At 37.8% G+C, this 20,302-nt stretch overlaps 1 protein-coding gene across 6 annotated transcripts in view; it reads right to left on the bottom strand.

Annotated features, from left to right (window-relative positions):
* Positions 1–20,302, bottom strand: part of LOC114652243 (WD repeat-containing protein 7) — a 535,548-nt gene that overhangs the window by 333,304 nt on the left and 181,942 nt on the right. For all 6 annotated transcript variants that reach the window (XM_028802521.2, XM_051928322.1, XM_028802524.2 and 3 more), the window contains one exon: positions 4,636–4,759. In XM_028802521.2, coding sequence (XP_028658354.1) covers positions 4,636–4,759 — 124 coding nt within the window. The remainder of the gene's footprint in view (positions 1–4,635; positions 4,760–20,302) is intronic.

The raw sequence follows: 20,302 nt of genomic DNA, 5'->3' as shown, positions 1-20,302 counted from the left end.
ACAAAATGCAGTTTTTAAATGATGGTGTTTATTATTTAGGGAGAAAAAAAATCCAAACCTACATGGCCCTGTGTGAAAAAGTAATTGCCCCCTTGTTAAAAAATAACCTAACTGTGGTGTATCACACCTGAGTTCAATTTCCGTAGCCACCCCCAGGCCTGATTACTGCCACACCTGTTTCAATCAAGAAATCACTTAAATAGGAGCTGCCTGACACAGAGAAGTAGACCAAAAGCACCTCAAAAGCTAGACATCATGCCAAGATCCAAAGAAATTCAGGAACAAATGAGAACAGAAGTAATTGAGATCTATCAGTCTGGTAAAGGTTATAAAGCCATTTCTAAAGCTTTGGGACTCCAGCGAACCACAGTGAGAGCCATTATCCACAAATGGTAAAAACATGGAACAGTGGTGAACCTTCCCAGGAGTGGCCGGCCGACCAAAATTACCCCAAGAGCGCAGAGACGACTCATCCGAGAGGTCACAAAAGACCCCAGGACAACGTCTAAAGAACTGCAGGCCTCACTTGCCTCAATTAAGGTCAGTGTTCACGACTCCACCATAAGAAAGAGACTGGGCAAAAACGGCCTGCATGGCAGATTTCCAAGACGCAAACCACTGTTAAGCAAAAAGAACATTAGGGCTCGTCTCAATTTTGCTAAGAAACATCTCAATGATTGCCAAGACTTTTGGGAAAATACCTTGTGGACTGATGAGTCAAAAGTTGAACTTTTTGGAAGGCAAATGTCCCGTTACATCTGGCGTAAAAGGAACACAGCATTTCAGAAAAAGAACATCATACCAACAGTAAAATATGGTGGTGGTAGTGTGATGGTCTGGGGTTGTTTTGCTGCTTCAGGACCTGGAGGGCTTGCTGTGATAGATGGAACCATGAATTCTACTGTCTACCAAAAAATCCTGAAGGAGAATGTCCGGCCATCTGTTCGTCAACTCAAGCTGAAGCGATCTTGGGTGCTGCAACAGGACAATGACCCAAAACACACCAGCAAATCCACCTCTGAATGGCCGAAGAAAAACAAAATGAAGACTTTGGAGTGGCCTAGTCAAAGTCCTGACCTGAATCCAATTGAGATGCTATGGCATGACCTTAAAAAGGCAGTTCATGCTAGAAAACCCTCAAATAAAGCTGAATTACAACAATTTTGCAAAGATGAGTGGGCCAAAATTCCTCCAGAGCGCTGTAAAAGACTCATTGCAAGTTATCGCAAACGCTTGATTGCAGTTATTGCTGCTAAGGGTGGCCCAACCAGTTATTAGGTTCAGGGGGCAATTACTTTTTCACACAGGGCCATGTAGGTTTGGATTTTTTTTTCTCCTTAAATAATAAAAACCACCATTTACAAACTGCATTTTGTGTTTACTTGTGTTATATTTGACTAATGGTTAAATGTGTTTGATGATCAGAAACATTTTGTGTGACAAACATGCAAAAGAATAAGAAATCAGGAAGGGGGCAAATAGTTTTTCACACCACTGTATATGTATATTCAGCAACATGTTACGTATATATACATTATTGCTTCTCTGTCTGACTCTTACGTGTCTTCTGTACTGTTCATTACATTTTTTATAGTCACCTTACTTCTACAAACCATTGCTTCATTTTTAACTTGAAGGCCTCTTTCCAGTACTTATTTAAATACATAATAAAAGGAACTACTTTCCTATTGCACTTTGTTATGTACCAAAATGTACGCGCAATAACAAAAGTAAGTTAGATCTTTCCTAAGTGGTCCTGAACGAAATTAAGCAAATACAAAATGGATGGATAAATTACAAAGTGAGGCAGCACACAGTTAAGAATTCAAATCAGGTTTTTAAAAGGTGTGAGATGATGAAACAAGACAAACAAAATTAGTAAATGCAGGGTATATCTTCAAAAATCTGTAAACAACCCAACACATGGCAAGCTTCACTATTCTAAGAGAAAAAATATAATACCTTTGCCTTCACAAATCAAGTTAGCACCCTAAGCAGTCTTTTTGTGTCAGATTAGGCTTACCATCATAATTCATATAAATTTCAGTAATAATATTAATGCTGGTCATTCAGAAACCTATCAGAAAATATTTGTGTGTTGTGCCTGATTATAAATTCCCTCTAGGGAAACAATAAATAACAGCCATATTTCTAATGCTCCAACCATTAGAAGAAAAATGAATCTCACATTACACTGTGCTCTGATGAATTCAAATTGCAAGAAATTTAAATAGCAAGACCCAGCAGAAAATGACAGGAAAATAATGAGACTTCATTCTTAGCATTTCTCTCTTCACAAATGTCATGTTAATTCCCCTTGAGAGAATTAACTAATTGCACCAAACAATTGGTTTACGCATAATTAAACAGCCTGTATTTATTCACAAGCAATGAGTTTCGATAACATAAAGTGCTCTGGTTCCAGGAGCTGTCACTTTCTGCTTGAAAAATCCCCAACACTACAATTGATACAAAGAGCTGAACCTATCCTCCAGACCTTTGCTCATATCACAATATTATTATTCTAACAATATAACGAAATATAGCACAAGTTATTACTGTAGCTAATTTGTTTAGCTAGTAAATAAAACCTGATAGCCAGCTAGGAGTGGAGAGATCCTTTGACTAATTGACTAATGGGTTGAGTGGTTTTTGAATGACCCCAATGATACACAATTCCCCAGTTACCACAGTCAGAAGTTTTTAACTGTATTACTGGCCTTTGTACCTCAGTACTGCACCAATATACTTTTAAAGAGTACATTTATATATATATAATAAATCCATGGTAAAGAAGACCAAAAAGAGTTGGATAAAACAAATAACACAGATACTGAGTTACAATTTATGCCCAAACACAATAAATGTTACAGGCTTATATTCCAAAATATTTTTAAAAAAATGTTTCATATAAAGTTCTTTAAGGGGCATGCAGCACTGAGCTAAGCAGGTTCAGAAAATGGATATATAAATAGGTGTTTTATAAAAGTAACTTTTTTTTTTTACTTCCTAAAAAATACAGGGATCAGAGTAATTGTATTTCTTATGTCTAGTGCTTTGAGCAATCTTCCCTGGCAAGGATAATGGCTCAAAGCCTCTTCCTTTAATTTTAGGGTTAGAGAACATAATGGTAAGAAACTCAGGATCCTTAATGTACACTTGAAGTCTGGTTGCTTAAATTTAGGCCATAGAGTTTAAGTGTGGAGGCAGCCATTGAAAAATGCTTATCTTGTCTTCCCTCATCTATTTGATAAGGGATTCTGAGGTGTGTTTGGTGTATTCATTATGCTAGAAAGAAAACTTGCAACCAAGTAGCACCTTTCTTGTGGAGGCAACCAGGTTTCTTGCCAGAACACTTTAATACTTCTTGGAGGTCAGTATAACACGTGGCATCATCTTTGCAAGATCAACATTCTACTTGTAAATTTGATGTTTGATATGAGGTTCTTTATTTTGTGTTGGTCTCTTTTTAACAGTAAACTCTTTTTGAAAATTGAAACAATACAGTAATATAGTACTTCTCAAATTTCTGGTGCCACAACCCACTTTTTCTGATATGTGTTTTCACAACGCACCTTCCCACTTGGTGACTTGTGCATGATCGTCCAAGCAGGTGAGGAGGTTGTCTCTTTTGAATCAAGCACAATCGTCATAGCAATGGCTCCCTTGGTATACTGAGCAGGATCATCAGAGCAGGCTCCCCCTTGGTGAACTGAGCATGAACATTGGTGGAGGTTGTTAGAAGTTCATCGAGCATGGTTATTGAAGCTGCAGTTCGCTGTGACCCAAAGCATTGCCATTATAAACAATAGCATTTTGCAACCCACCGAGGGCAGTCTAATACCCTAAAGTGAGTTGAGGCCCAGTTATTGAGAAATAATGTAATAATACACTCACTGGCGACTTTACTGGATACTGGTTCTTCAAATGATCAATCACTAAGTTGCTACACAATTGCATGCAGATAATATAAGTGATTTAATTGTTATTCAACCACATATTTGGATGGGTAAGGCATGTAAATTAGGCGACTATGACAGTAGTTTCTTTGTTAGGATGAGTTATGGCGGTTTCAACATCTCACATACAACTGCCTTCCTGGCATATTCACATACTGATGCTTTTAAGAAAATGCTGTTAGAAAAAAAAAAAATATCAGAGGAGATTGGTCAGGACAACAACAGCTTTTTAACATTGCCTTGAATAAAGGGCCAGGTATGAACACACAAAGTGGATGGGCTGCAGCAACAGAAGACTATGTTGGGTCCCTCTTCTTCCAGCTAAGAACGGGAGGATGAGGCTACAATGGGAACATGATAATCAAAACTAGGCAAAGTAAGATTGACTGGAAAAATGTCACCTAGGCAGATATATCTTAACTTTTGTTGCTACATTGTAATGGTACAGTCATAATTTTGCACGTACGGTATAAATACCACTGCAGTAGAGGCATGAATATGACTTGAATGGAACCTAACAAGCTGAATTTTTACAGTACCATATGCTGTAATACTAGCCGACACAAAAAGACAGTCAAAGATGCAACATTCCAAAGTGTGTAAATAATCAGAATTTCCTATTACTGGTAATAAAACAATCTAACAAAAAATAATGTTCAAAAGATCCGATACTCACGTGACATGACATTGTCAACATATTGTGGTAAATATGGAGCCCATGTATCTATAGTTTCCTTACGGCCAGCCTGCCCAATTCTTCTTAACTCTGCCAATAACAATGCCTGTGCAGCTTCCCGCACCTACAGAAAAAAGGTTACTTTCATGATATAAGTTGTCAGGATTTGCAGTAGAGTTATGGCACAATAAATTGAGATATAAATCGTAGAATTACTAATAGAATTTAGATGGTATAAGTTAACACCAAAGTCTTTATGTTCAGTAATGTCTAGTTAGAAAACAGTCTGTTAGGCTTAGTCCACACTAAATTTGAGAGCACCTTTCTTTGTATTAAAAGCTTTCAACCCACATTAGCATTTTCACATCATTTTTTAAACAATTGCCATCCATTCTGATATGTACACATCTTTCCTATTGGGCATGTACAACCAAGGGCTATGTTTGTTCAGAGTGCTAACCTGAAGTACATTGAAATGCCAAAAGAGCAAAGAAAAAAGAAACCAGACCTTTTGTCTGAACAGACGATGAAGTACAACTGCTTTTAAAGGTTACAAAACAAGTATAAGGCAGCCAATGCCTTGGAAATAAAGACTGGGAGTACTGCCAAAATAAATACAGTGAAACATTTCAAAGTGCAGCACCTATAATCTGATGCAGTAAACACAGCGAAAAACCTTCTCAAAGTAAAGATGAGATGACAAAGGGCATTATCACGAAAAAAAACTGAAGTCAGCACTTGATCCTATGACAATCATACATTAGCATTCAAAACTTTCAAATTACTCAGAAATGTTCATGATTTTAAAAAAAGGTAAAACTTTTTAAATCAAAATACTCTTAAGCAGATATAAAAATACAGACATGTGACATTGCTAATGCTGCAAAGAGCTATACTGCTTGAAATGACAGAGTTTTAATGTATTAATCACATATGACCGCAAAGCTTCACTTTCATCAGCCATTACTCCAGTGTCCCAATGATAAATTCTTCCAATGATAAGCTCATCCTTAATTTTTCAGGTTTAAATGCTAATTGTTTATTAAGAAATCTTTGTAATTGTGTTAGCACAGGTGAACCCTGTTATTCTGTTCAAAAAAGCAAGTAGATTTTCTTTGAGTTGCCAGGTACTGGCATTAAATAAAGTTTAATTTTGGGTTAAAAAATGGGCAAAACAAAACAGGTTTCTCAAAAAAAAAAAATCAGTCTATTGTTATTTTGTGAAATTAAGGTTATTTCATTCAACAGATTGCTAAGAAACTGAAGGTTTCATAAAGATGTGGCCACTACTGTCTTAAGAGAGCAAACTCTTAGAAAAGAAGCAGAAGGCAAAAATGCACATCACTGTCTGTACAGTAGATATAAAAAGTCTACACACCCCTGCCAAAATTGCAGCTTTTGTGTAATAAAAAAATTAAACCAAGATAATTCCGGTCAGAACTTACAGTCATATGAAAAAGTTTGGGAACCCCTCCTAATTCTTTGGATTTTTGTTTATCATTGGCTGAGCTTTCAAAGTAGCAACCTCCTTTTAACATATGACATGCCTTATGGAAACAGTAGTATTTCAGCAGTGACATGAAGTTTATTGGATTAACAGAAAATATGCAATATACATCATAACAAAATTAGACAGGTGCATACATTCTGGAACCCCAACAAAGATATTACATCAATACTTAGTTGAGCCTCCTTTTGCAAATATAACAGCCTCTAGACACCTCCTATAGCCTTTGATGAGTGTCTGGATTCTGGATGGAGGTATTTTTGATGATTCTTCCATACAAAATCTCTTCAGTTCAGTTAAATTTGATGGCTGCCGAGCATGGACAGCCTGCTTCAGGTCATCCCATAGATTTTCGATGAAATTCAAGTCAGGGGACTGTGACGGCCATTCCAGAACATTGTACTTCTCCCTCTGCATGAATGCCTTTGTAGATTTTGAACTGTGTTTTGATTCATTGTCTTGTTGGAATATCCAACCCCTGCGTAACTTCAAGTTTATGACTGATGCTTGAACATTATCCTGAAGAATTTGTTGATATTGGGTTGAATTCATCTGACCCTCGACTTTAACAAGAGCCCCAGTCCCTGAACTAGCCACAGAACATGATGGAACCTCCACCAAACTGACAGTAGGTAGCAGGTGTTTTTCTTGGAATGCAGTGTTCTTCCGACATGCAAAGCGCTTTTTGTTATGACCAAATAACTCACATTTTTGTCTCATCAGTCCAAAGCACTTTGTTTCAAAATGAATCTGGCTTGTCTAAATGAGCATTTGCATACAACAAGCGACTCTATTTGTGGCGTGAGTGCAGAAAGGGCATCTTTCTCATAACCCTACCATAAAGATGTTCTTTGTGAAATTGCGCTGAATTGCAGAATGATGTACAGATACACCATCTGCAGCTAGATGTTCTTGCAGGTCTTTGAAGGTGATCTGTGGGTTGTCTGTAACAATTCTCACAAGCCTGCGCATATGACGTTCCTGTATTTTTCTTGGCCTGCCAGACCTGCTGGGTTTTACAGCAACTGTGCCTGTGGCCTTCCATTTCCTGATTACATTCCGTACAGTTCAAGCTGACAGTTTAAACCTCTGGAGGTAGCTTTTTGTAGCCTTCCCCTAAACCATCATACTGAACAATCTTTGTTTTCAGATCTTTTGAGTGTTGCTTTGAGGATCCCATGCTGTCACTCTTGAGAGGAGAGTCAAAGGGAAACACAACTTGCAATTGACCACCTTAAATACCTTTTCTCATGATTGGAAACAACTGTCTATGATGTTCAAGGCTTAATGAGCTAATCCACCCAATTTGGTGTTGCACGTAATCAGTACATGCATTCAAATCAGCAAAATTACGAGGGTACCCAAATTTTTGCACAGCCAGTTTTTCACATTTGATTTAATTTCATACAACTAAATACTGCTTCACTAAAAATCTTTGTTCAGTAAACACCCCAGTACTCAGATGTTCCCAGGAAATGAAAGACATACCACTGTTATCTTTTTTTGTGGAAAGTACAGCAAATTATTATGCAGGCTGAGAGGGGTTCCCAAACTTTTTCATATCACTGTATTTGACCTTTATTGCAAAATTGCAATCTATGCAAAGAAGGTGAAAAAAAATCAGAAAAAGTTTTTATATCCACTGTTGTCTGACAAACCAATGCCTTATATGTTCTTATTTGGCTATGACCTTAAATTTATAGCAAATAACAGTGTCATTTGCAACAGTGAAAAGAGTATGCTGGAATGCTGGCCATATCAGAAACTGGAAAATAAAGAAAAAAGGTTACAAAGGGAAAAGGTTTGGTGTCACTCAGAAATCCACTATATAATATTGTTTTGCCCATTTTAAATATTTGTTTAAGCATATTTACTCTTTGTTATGTGCAACATTTCTGTGAGAGTTCAGGAAGATTGATTGGTTGATGTGCTAAATATAACTTTGAAGCATCGCAGAGTGCACTTTTACAGTTCAGGCGTTAAGGGTTCAATTACCATATCAGGATGATGTCTGCTACAAGTTCTTCCTATGAGCAGTGTACTTCTAGTTTCAACTTCTTTGTATACCCGTTCAAAATTTCATGTGATGAGCCCTTTGATCAAAAACTTTCATGGGTTACCACTCTCCAATCAAATGTATTTATATTAGGGCTGGGAAATATGGACAAAAAATATGGCAATATATATCTGGATATCTTTATGAAGTGAGTAAAATTTTAAGTTGTTAATCAAAGCCATACAACATATCACAAGAACTTATCAAAATAAAGGTTGAAATATATAACAAATTAATATATATTTTAACTTACAGGCCCACGGTATCTAAAAGAACTACTGCATATGTTTTCAGGTTAGGAACATAGTGTAAATGTAAATAAAATGTTTAAATGTAAGCAAAATGTGGCAGGCCTGAGTGTTCAGACAACGAATTTGAAATTATATGAAAATTCAGCCTACATTACAGTTAAAATAATAATAAATCTAAAATAAATAACATTATAATAACAATATAAATAAATACATAAACTGTCTCTTACTTGCTCTCCCAATGTTTTAACAAGTTAACAAACTGTACCTGTACATTAGACATATATTTAAATGTATTGCAGTTTTAAATTGAATATTTTTTATAAATAAATCTGTAAAACACATTTCACTTTTGAAGAAAAAAAAAAAAAAGGTCTGGCCTAAGGGCATTTTACATTTTAGCTAATTTAAACTTCACTTCATGAAATAATGTGTTTAACTGGCATAACTCACTATAAAGGCAAGCAGTTTAAAACTCACTTTTACTGCTTAATTCTGATTTTGATAAAGATAACACTTAAGCTGTTAACATTGTTTTCTTTTAAAACTTGCACTTCCCAATAGCCAGATGAAGTCGATCCCTAAAGCAGTGCATTCTTTGCCACTTCACCAATTCCACCTCTTTGGTAACATTCTCCCATTGTCCGTTGTAGACTCTTTTCATCCAGGTTTCAGTTTGTGAGGGTATCTTGCAAAGCTTCAGCTATGTGCTCCCCAGTGTGGTTTTCAGGGAACTAGCTCGTTTGCAAACACACACATTTAATCTCCCATTCTTCAATGGAATGAACAGTCACACTTAAATATGGCTCAATGGTACGGCTTGACCACATACAGGCTGTCAACGCGAAATGTGTTAATTTACCGATCACATCGGTAAGGTACGTCTGACTTGAATGTACATGTTAGGCAGTGCTTCTCCCTTGCAAAGTAATTGAGACTGGGCAATTTGCATCGCGGGTCAAGAGTTTTGATCAATTTTTTAAAACCATCCTTCTCCACCATTGAGACGGGAAGTATATCTTTTACTATGTAGCAAGCAACTGCCTCAGTGACACCACATCACTTTGCACTTTTCTTTTCATAAGGGGAGGCGTGGGTAAATGAAGCTTGCAATGTCATCTGAATTGGTTTAGGCATTTCGGGTGGTGAATGCTTCATAACTGCAGTAGTTGAACAGAGTTTAACAGCCTCTTCATACTGAACTTTGTGCCACTGTTTTAAGTGATGAAAAAAATTGGTAATGCTCCCACTTTTTGACACTGCCTCCTTTTGGCATTCCCTACATATTATGCAATTCTGCTGCTCATCTGACCTGTGAAATCCAAGCCACCTCCAAGTAACTGGTCCACTGTTCTTCTTTTTACATACTAAGTCATCTTCAGTTACAACTCTTGTGTCATGCCTCACCATGTTGCGAGAAAGCTGTTTACACACACTCAAGCGCAAGTGAGGGCAGGGCTGGTAGCAAACCACAGTAGTGAAGCCTGGAGCAGGCAGTGAGGGATAAGAAAAAAGGCTTTCCACAAGATTAAACAAAAAAACTTTATTTAAACCTGATACAAAGGATACTGCCTCAATCCATATCCTGCTCTATTTATATCTCAATATATTGCCCAGCTCTAATTTGTATCATGCAATGTCAATGCTCTTGCTTGCAATTTCACATGGGGACTCCTGTCTCACTCCCTCGCTGATCAAATGTCACTGAATCACTGAGCGAACTTAAACAGAGGATTGCTCTTCAATGGAATGTATTTGTATAGTGCCACGCCACACTGCTTCTTGCAGTTTCACGTGTGGAATCCCATTACCCCACCCCCAAATGTCACTGAATCACACAGCACAAACTTTCACAGCGACTGCTCTTTGATCTAATGTCATTAAATCACTATGTGCTACACAGTCGCTCACAGTGTTTCATGTGGGGAACCCCATCTGCTTCCCCCATTCAATCAAATATCACTTTATCATGCCACTTGAGTTGCTGTGTTGCAAACACGAGGAGGGAAAAAAACTGTTTCAGCTAATGTCTTGTTCACACTGACCCCACACCACTGAAGGGATAGACAGTGATGTGCAATATTTTTTATCCCATTTCTAATTGCAGGAGGCAGAAATGAGTGTGATTGCAAAAGTGAAAAAATTTTAAACATGGCGGAGGTTGTAGCGTGTGCTTGGACAAAGTGAGCTTGTATGGAATCACTGGTGGGGGGATAGGGCAGATTATAGTGTGAACAAGTTTCATATGCTCACAGCACAGCGAAGGCCACCTGCGACCCAAAAGTAACTGAGAAACACTGGTTTAGGTGTATGTGAGGTGTGTGTGACTAGCTCTGGGGAGCCATGTCTAGGGCTGTTTTCTGCCATGTGCCCAGGGCTGCCAGGAAAGGCATTGTCCCACACCTGTAACGCAGCACTGGAAGAAGTTGGTATGAAAGTGTTAAAGGCGTGAAATGCAAAAAAATAACACCAACAAGAAAAATAAATAAAACCTTTGTGGGGCAATAGTGAATGAGTGAATTGCTGAACAAAAATCACAATCTATTGCACAACATTTAAGGTTCCTATGTATCTAGTAGTAAATAGAAATTGTTTCAAAGACTGGCATGCAAAATACATAGCTGCAAATTGTTTACTTGTTGCTTCAGAGTGATATATAATGTGTGCGTTTGTGTGCATGTTTTTTTGTAAAAAATAAAAAATAACTGCAACTGTAATAATTGTTTTGAGAGATTGTTAAGGTGCAAGAAACTAAACTTTCCCTAAAAGGGGGGCACCTTTTGCCAATCCATATAACTATACAGTGCTATGGGACATGATATTTAAACTTGATACATCAGTAGGTGACAGATTAGGTCACAAAAGAAAATCAATTCCAGGGCTGTGCATCATAAGACTTGTTTTGCATTTTATTTAGATGACTAGCTAAGTAATCAACATAATCCTCAGCATTAACGTTTATAGTGCACCACACACCGCATATGTCTCTGTTATATTAACTTTGGTTGGAATTTGTAAACACATCCTTTTCTTAATGTGGATATAAATGTTTTCAATTATATAAATACTTTCTTTTAAAAATTTGGAGTTGCACTCTATATGGTTCAGCCACTTGCAGCTCCTTTATTACATAAGTAGAGTAATATCCGTTTATTTTTGGCTATGGACACTGCCGGTCAAATGCTTTAGAACAGGCGTGTCAAACTCACTACCATTGGTGGGCCGCTTCGACTGCCATACGTGCATCAGCGGGCCACACTGTAACAAATACTATTATACAAAGTTACTGTAGCTTTCTTTCCAATACTGAAAACTTTAAAAAATGTAACACTTAAAGTTTAAAGAAAAGCAATTTATTTCCATACATTCTCCATACAACAGTGTAGAATTAGAGTCTTAGCCTCTTAGCTAGGTCCTTATTATATTCATTATATTATATTCATTGCTTATATAGGAGCCTTACAGTGTGAGATTTATTTATTTTGTCTCGACACTTGGCATCTCATGTTAGTAACCAGTTCGTCAATATCAGGCTTGAAAATCTTGTGCCGCTGCAACTTTTATGAGGGATGAAAGGTGTTCGACAGTAAATCTTGAGCGGTGTGGGGTTTTGGTAGCTTTCATTAACGAAAATAATTGCTCACAAAGGTAAGTGCTTCAGAACATTGACAGTACTCTCGATGCCAACTTACGGATCTGCACATACGAGGGTGGCAGGTAAGCATACTAGCCTGGCACACCAACTTCGTTGTATTTTGCCTTCAGAATAGAATCTGACTGCACTTCGATCAATTCCATTTGGATATTCTCAGGCGCATTCTCAACGTTGTAAGAGAACAGCGCAATGCCCTGTGTGTGTAAACTGAAATCACGAAAATGCTCAGTAATTCAAGTTGGAAAACAAATCCTCCAAAAATCAAATTTTTCTTTACTAAGTTTTCTTCAAAGTTTATACAGTAATCCCTCCTCCATCGCGGGGGTTGCGTTCCAGAGCCACCCGCGAAATAGGAAAATCCGCGAAGTAGAAACCATATGTTTATATGGTTATTTTTAGAATGTCATGCTTGGGTCACAGATTTGCGCAGAAACACAGGAGGTTGTAGAGAGACAGGAACGTTATTCAAACACTGCAAACAAACATTTGTCTCTTTTTCAAAAGTTTAAACTGTGCTCCTTGACAAGACAGAGATGACAGTTCTGTCTCACAATTAAAAGAATGCAAACATATCTTCCTTTTCAAAGGAGTGCAAAGCAAGCAGTCAAAAAAAAAATCAATAGGGCTTTTTGGCTTTTAAGTATGCGAAGCACCGCCGGTACAAAGCTGTTGAAGGCGGCAGCTCACACCCCCTCTGTCAGGAGCAGGAAGAGAGAGAGAGAGAGCCACAGAAAATCAATACGTGCCCTTTGAGCTTTTAAGTATGCGAAGCTCCGTGCAGCCTGTCCTTCAGGAAGCAGCTGCACACAGCCCCCCCTGCTCACACCCCCCTACGTCAGCGCAAGAGAGAGAGAGAGAGAGAGGAAGAGAGAAAGTAAGCTGGATAGCTTCTCAGCCATCTGCCAATGAAATCAACTGGGCAAACCAACTGAGGAAGCATGCACCAGAAATTAAAAGACCTATTGTCCGCAGAAACCCGCGAAGCAGCGAAAAATCCGCGATATATATTTAAATATGCTTACATATAAAATCCGCGATGGAGTGAAGCCGCGAAAGGCGAAGCGCGATATAGCGAGGGATCACTGTATTGTAAAATAAGCCGATATGCAAAAAGCCACCTGACCTACAATAATTTTACAAACTCAAAATCACAAAAATATGTTAATATGTTAACTTCTTGCGTCCACTTCAGATCTTCAGCTGTAGTCTGCACTAACTGTTCGTTACAATACTTGCACAAAATTACATGAAACTAGAGCAAAAAAACATGAAAATATGCAGGCTATTACTACTCGTGATGGTCAGTTCTGCCCAGTGGCCAGTCTCAGCAGCCCAGTCAGTAATGTAGCCTTAGCAGGGGCGGCTCTAGGCTCGTGGCGGCCCTGGGCAGAGAAAGAATTGGTGGCCCCTTCACCTGGCAATGTCAATACAGTATCTTATGCACGGCGGATGGCCACATCCATTGCGGACACTGCATAGCCACCTCGTGCTCATGACACGCTTCTATATACGCGTGTCCGTAACTTGAAAACGGAGTAGTGGCCCATGATATTCTCATTACGGCAGGTATAGAGTTTGCACATGCCTAAGGCCACCCCTGCTGCCCGCTGCTGCAGCCTAGCACTTCAGTTGTGACGCTGCAGCTCATTAATTTTGGTCAAGGCTCGTGGCTATACTAACTGATGGTGTTTCCGGTACTGTAATGCCATGGGAAAATGCGCTTTTGTCAGAAGGCAGAAGTAAGAAAAGTCAATAAGTAACACCGAAGATGCAGAATGATTCAATCACAAACGATAGTAATCATTTTGTACAAGTTCATTGCTAACTAGGATCTGTCATGCAGGCCGCACAGATTTCTGTTGCGGGCCGCGTGTTTGACATGCCTGCTTTAGAACACCTCAGTTTTATTCCCATTAATTAGCTCAAATGCAATGAATGACCTAAAATAGTGAAAAGGTAAGCAGTAAACTGCTAGAGGTTTAAATTTAAAGTTTAGGTTAGCAAAAACTGTAAAAAAAAATAAAAATAATAAAACAATAATAAATTAAAAAAATGGAAATATCAGAATATTACAAATGGACCTTCTTCAGGGAACAACTAATAGGTTACAACCTACAGATATTCTGTAGCAATTAAAGTAAATTAAACCTTGTACGTTGAAGTAAACAGTTTGTACAGGTGTTCCAACTTCTGTTGATTACTTAAAATCCATCTGTCTGTCTTAAAGCAGAGTTGGAACAGATGGTGTTACTACATCACCATAAGTACTACTTGAACAATATTACACTGTTGAAAGTTGTATATTCCAGTGATAATGTCAAGAAAATATTAATTAAAAAATTAAATGAAACAGAGCATTATTACCCTTAGAAGTGTAGGCCTTTCATTTAGAGGAATTGCAATAAAAAAAATCAAAGTGTCAGTGAGTACAGTGGTGGCCTACCCAATTCAAAGGTAATTGGAAACTGGAAGAAACTCTGATAGGAAGAGATCTGGCTACAACCTAATCAGAACACAAGTTTCTTGGGGTCACCAGCTTACGTGAACACAGGCGCCTCACAGCACAACATGTACTTGTCATGATATCTTTGAAGCCAATACTTTGAACACTATAATCTTGGATGATTACTTCATTATTTGAAGAGACACTTCTATGGTTATATTTAAAGACATTATTATTTACCTATTTGCATTCTACGGAGACACCATTTAGTTTTCTTTACAAGAGGCCTTTTTTGATGGTTGCTAATGAAGCTATAAACAACAAAGTCAGGGGTCACGAATCTAAAGATTTTAGGGGTCACGGGGTATAAAAAAAATCACTCCTTATCCGATTTAGCAGATTTCTCAAAGAAATTTCAAGTTTGTTCGCAATTCCTTTTTGGTTAATTAAGACTAAGAAAACTTTAGCCCATTTATGATTTTTTTGGACTACAAGTTTTGCTTCATGTTTCAGTTTTGTTGCTTACCTTTGGGATCTCCCAGTTTTATGGCATGGGCTTTGGTATTTACCTCCTGTTAATCTCCCTGACCTTTATTTCTGGCATGACAGACCTACAATTAGCCACAGACCCTCCACAACTAACAACTACAAAATGGAACATCAATCAATGACATTTTTACATCATTTGAGTTGGAATCTGCAGCCTGCACCACCATAAGCCTATTTGGGCTGAGTATTCAACTACATGATACTGTAAATGCTATTAAAAAATGTAATTTTTATGTACACTACTAACACATGCAATTACATTCCATTACCACTGTTATTTTTTGAATAGAACTCAATGCTGCAAACATATTTTAAGAACAACGTCTTAAGTTAATAAAGACTTAAAAAAATCCTTCAACTTTCAAAAAAAGTTCACAAGTACCTGAAGTACATTTTCTAACTGTATATTATATTTGCTTGTTCTTTTAAAAACGTCCCCCATATTTCTTTTGCTTGGACCAAGAATAATAAAAGAGTTCTGCTGTATTTTGATATGCTGCAATGAAACTATTTTTATTCTGCAAGTGTTCTGCAAAAAATGATCTTATCCTATGAACCCATCATAATTAGAACTGAATAAAAGTGTACATCCTGTTACAATGTGGAATGTTGTATTTTTAATAATTGTGGATTTAAAAAAAATGGTGACATACTGTGCTGAACTTTCACACTGTGGAGGCACAATGAGCACAGTATAGTGGGTTGTGTTGAGATCCTAAATCACTTGAACCTTAGTTTGATTTGTCACATGTTTGCATGAATTTCCTGTGATAGTCTCTGATTGACAAGGCTGATTCTTGACTTGTGCCAAATCGTTTTGGGCTAGGCTCCAGCCCACAGCTATCCTGAACTGGAATGATAAGGTCAAAAATATGGATGGGATGGGTGAAACGATGACGGGAACTTCACGTTTCTTCCAATAGTCTAAAATCATGATATAGTGTGGACTGTACATTATTAATATTTAAATGTCCTGTGATGGACTGGCTCCCCATTATGGACTGCTTCTCATTTTTGTTATGCGACCCCCTGCCTAGGCTTCACTTTAATATGATTCTGTGGTGGAAGTGGTGTGGGTTCACATATTGAGGGGATAGATTTTTTATAATGAAGACTCAAAGCACTGTCCCAAGAAAAGTGTAAAATTAAGAAACAATATATTCAAACTGTGTATTGGACACAACAAAAGAAAGACACAAAAAAAGAAGAACCTAGTGAGGAGGCTTAGGGGAACATATAATGGTACCACAAAATGTCAAAGACCAAAGATTTAAATGTCACCAAAAGCAGCATCAGATACAGTGCTCTGACTCAGGCCACAACAGCACCCTTTGTGGACAAATGTAGTAAATGCAACAGAAAGTAATAAAGTGAATATTAATTAATGCATAAATAAACAAACAAACAAACAAACAAACAATGGAGGTTGGCCATAAAACAGTAGACATTACAATTAATGTATCAGTGATTATTTCCCTTCCCAGAAAATTATTGTAAAAACAAGAAATAATGCATACAAATGAAACATCTCCAATGCCATTAAAAATAAATACTGAAACTAGACAACCGTTGATTTTCTATCCATTTCAATTTAAGAATTACGTGTTTAATCATCCAAGGCTGAGAAAGTTCACATAAATCAGTTTTCCAATAAGTCGCAATTTATCATGCATGCAGATAATCACATTCAACACATGCCCTAACAAGACACAGATCTAAGCAGGAGTGTTATGGCTTGAAAAACAGTATGATGTATTTCAATGATAAACATAATAATGAAATGTTATGAAGTATGCAACAAATTTCTCAGCATTTGACTTTCAACAAGTTCACTTCTTCACTTACTCAATTTTTATTATTTATATTTGCAATTTAGTGTAAACCAGAGATTATAGGATTTAAATATGGCAAAGATAAAATTTAGGATAGAAAGAGTAAAATCATTAGCACCCTGTTCCAGGACCACCACTGCAAACAAATCAGTAATATATGACAATGTTTAAATGTAACAATAATCTTTCACATAGCTATCTGACAAATTTTGCTGTAAGGGATATTATAAATTACAGAGTAAAGATGCCAGAATACCAGTATAATGGCATATAACTTATACTTCTCTTTAAAGTACAAAAAAAGAAAACTGCCAACAGGCAACTACAAGTGTCATGGACTGAAATCACACTCATACACCAAAGTGATATCATGTTCACTTTGTTTACAAAACAGACTAAAGCTTCCTTGTGGCCAAGTTAAGCACAAGAAATGTATTTGATGGCATGTAGCTAAATGTTTCATCACATACAATTGTTATCTGCAGAATCTAAGGGTATATTGCAATTATACCACAGTTAGCATTGCTACCTCACAGCTAGGAGGACGTGGTTTTGTTCCAGGTTGGGTCACTGTTTGTATGAGGTTTTCTAATCTATTAAATGACATGCATTACATTATTTGATGACTCTAATTAGGCCCAGTATGGACTAGTGCATACATATGCTTCTACTATGGAATGGCATCTCCTCTAGGCTTGGTTCTTTTATTGAATCTGATGCTGACAAAACATGGCATCAGAATCTCTGCAATGTAAAAAAGAAAACAGGTGGAAGGACGGCATGGATATATTGTTAGCCTTGAGCCTAGATTCATTCAAATACTTTTTGTTTTTTTGTTCTTTATTTTGCCTTATACAATTTCTTGTATTAGGAATTTGTTAGTTTTCACATACCCCTTGTGGTCAGAGCGCAGGGTCAGCCATTGTACAGCACCCCTGGAGCAAGTGATGGTAAAGGGCCTTGCTCAAGAGCCCAGCAGAGTAGGATCTCTTTTGGCAGTGACGGGGATTCGAACCGGCAACCTTAGGGATACCAGCGCAGATTCTTAGCCTCAGAGCCACTGGCCTCTGGCTATGGTGGAGGGCATTAGACATCAGCAACCCCATAACTTGTTATCCAAACCCACAAGAATTGTTTTAAATGGACTCAGGTCAAGGTGGATTGACCTAATTAAAGTAAATATGAAGGTGTCTTCCAGGGTGAACTGCTGATTGGAGGATTCATGCCTTAAAAGTAACTCTCAAATAGCAGATTTATTGTATAGGATTAAAGGATAAGTTTGGTATTTTTCCAAGTAGAATTTCTTAACAGTCATGGTATATATTAATTTGTTACATAAAAGTGTGTTCTAAAGTGAAGAATTTTTTTTTAGAAATGAACTCATCCTTTAAACCCCAGTGCCAATTTGAATAATAGGAAAGGTGTGCAGCATATGACTAGTCTTGAAGAGTTTGGCCTGCAAATGTTGGGAATAGGCAGTACAGCTGTACTTTTTTAATGATATACCAGTGAGGACCCTAGCCCCAGAAGTAACTTCAGAATGGGATTTAACAGCCTAGCCATGGCCAGAATAAAAAAACACATTAAGAACAAAAACAAAAATGATATTACAGTACAGTGGTGTGAAAAACTATTTGCCCCCTTCCTGATTTCTTATTCTTTTGCATGTTTGTCACACAAAAGGTTTCTGATCATCAAACACATTTAACCATTAGTCAAATATAACACAAGTAAACACAAAATGCAGTTTTTAAATGATGGTGTTTATTATTTAGGGAGAAAAAAAATCCAAACCTACATGGCCCTGTGTGAAAAAGTAATTGCCCCCTTGTTAAAAAATAACCTAACTGTGGTGTATCACACCTGAGTTCAATTTCCGTAGCCACCCCCAGGCCTGATTACTGCCACACCTGTTTCAATCAAGAAATCACTTAAATAGGAGCTGCCTGACACAGAGAAGTAGACCAAAAGCACCTCAAAAGCTAGACATCATGCCAAGATCCAAAGAAATTCAGGAACAAATGAGAACAGAAGTAATTGAGATCTATCAGTCTGGTAAAGGTTATAAAGCCATTTCTAAAGCTTTGGGACTCCAGCGAACCACAGTGAGAGCCATTATCCACAAATGGCAAAAACATGGAACAGTGGTGAACCTTCCCAGGAGTGGCCGGCCGACCAAAATTACCCCAAGAGCGCAGAGACGACTCATCCGAGAGGTCACAAAAGACCCCAGGACAACGTCTAAAGAACTGCAGGCCTCACTTGCCTCAATTAAGGTCAGTGTTCACGACTCCACCATAAGAAAGAGACTGGGCAAAAACGGCCTGCATGGCAGATTTCTAAGACGCAACCCACTGTTAAGCAAAAAGAACATTAGGGCTCGTCTCAATTTTGCTAAGAAACATCTCAATGATTGCCAAGACTTTTGGGAAAATACCTTGTGGACTGATGAGTCAAAAGTTGAACTTTTTGGAAGGCAAATGTCCCGTTACATCTGGTGTAAAAGGAACACAGCATTTCAGAAAAAGAACATCATACCAACAGTAAAATATGGTGGTGGTAGTGTGATGGTCTGGGGTTGTTTTGCTGCTTCAGGACCTGGAAGGCTTGCTGTGATAGATGGAACCATGAATTCTACTGTCTACCAAAAAATCCTGAAGGAGAATGTCCGGCCATCTGTTCGTCAACTCAAGCTGAAGCGATCTTGGGTGCTGCAACAGGACAATGACCCAAAACACACCAGCAAATCCACCTCTGAATGGCTGAAGAAAAACAAAATGAAGACTTTGGAGTGGCCTAGTCAAAGTCCTGACCTGAATCCAATTGAGATGCTATGGCATGACCTTAAAAAGGCGGTTCATGCTAGAAAACCCTCAAATAAAGCTGAATTACAACAATTTTGCAAAGATGAGTGGGCCAAAATTCCTCCAGAGCGCTGTAAAAGACTCATTGCAAGTTATCGCAAACGCTTGATTGCAGTTATTGCTGCTAAGGGTGGCCCAACCAGTTATTAGGTTCAGGGGGCAATTACTTTTTCACACAGGGCCATGTAGGTTTGGATTTTTTTTTCTCCCTAAATAATAAAAACCACCATTTAAAAACTGCATTTTGTGTTTACTTGTGTTATATTTGACTAATGGTTAAATGTGTTTGATGATCAGAAACATTTTGTGTGACAAACATGCAAAAGAATAAGAAATCAGGAAGGGGGCAAATAGTTTTTCACACCACTGTATATAGGAGACTGAAGAAGCTGCTTGGATCAGCAGTGAAATGTATCTACCTAACAAGAAAGAAGTCCAGTTGCCATGACTCAACTACCAAATAACTTCACCTGGATGACTGAGAATCTTCACAGACATTTTATATACCAT

This window comes from Erpetoichthys calabaricus, chromosome 5, assembly GCF_900747795.2.
Source record: "Erpetoichthys calabaricus chromosome 5, fErpCal1.3, whole genome shotgun sequence".
NCBI classification, from domain to species: domain Eukaryota; kingdom Metazoa; phylum Chordata; class Cladistia; order Polypteriformes; family Polypteridae; genus Erpetoichthys; species Erpetoichthys calabaricus.
The sequence above is the reverse complement of the archived record's forward strand: the minus strand, read 5'-3'. Positions and strand labels throughout refer to the sequence as shown.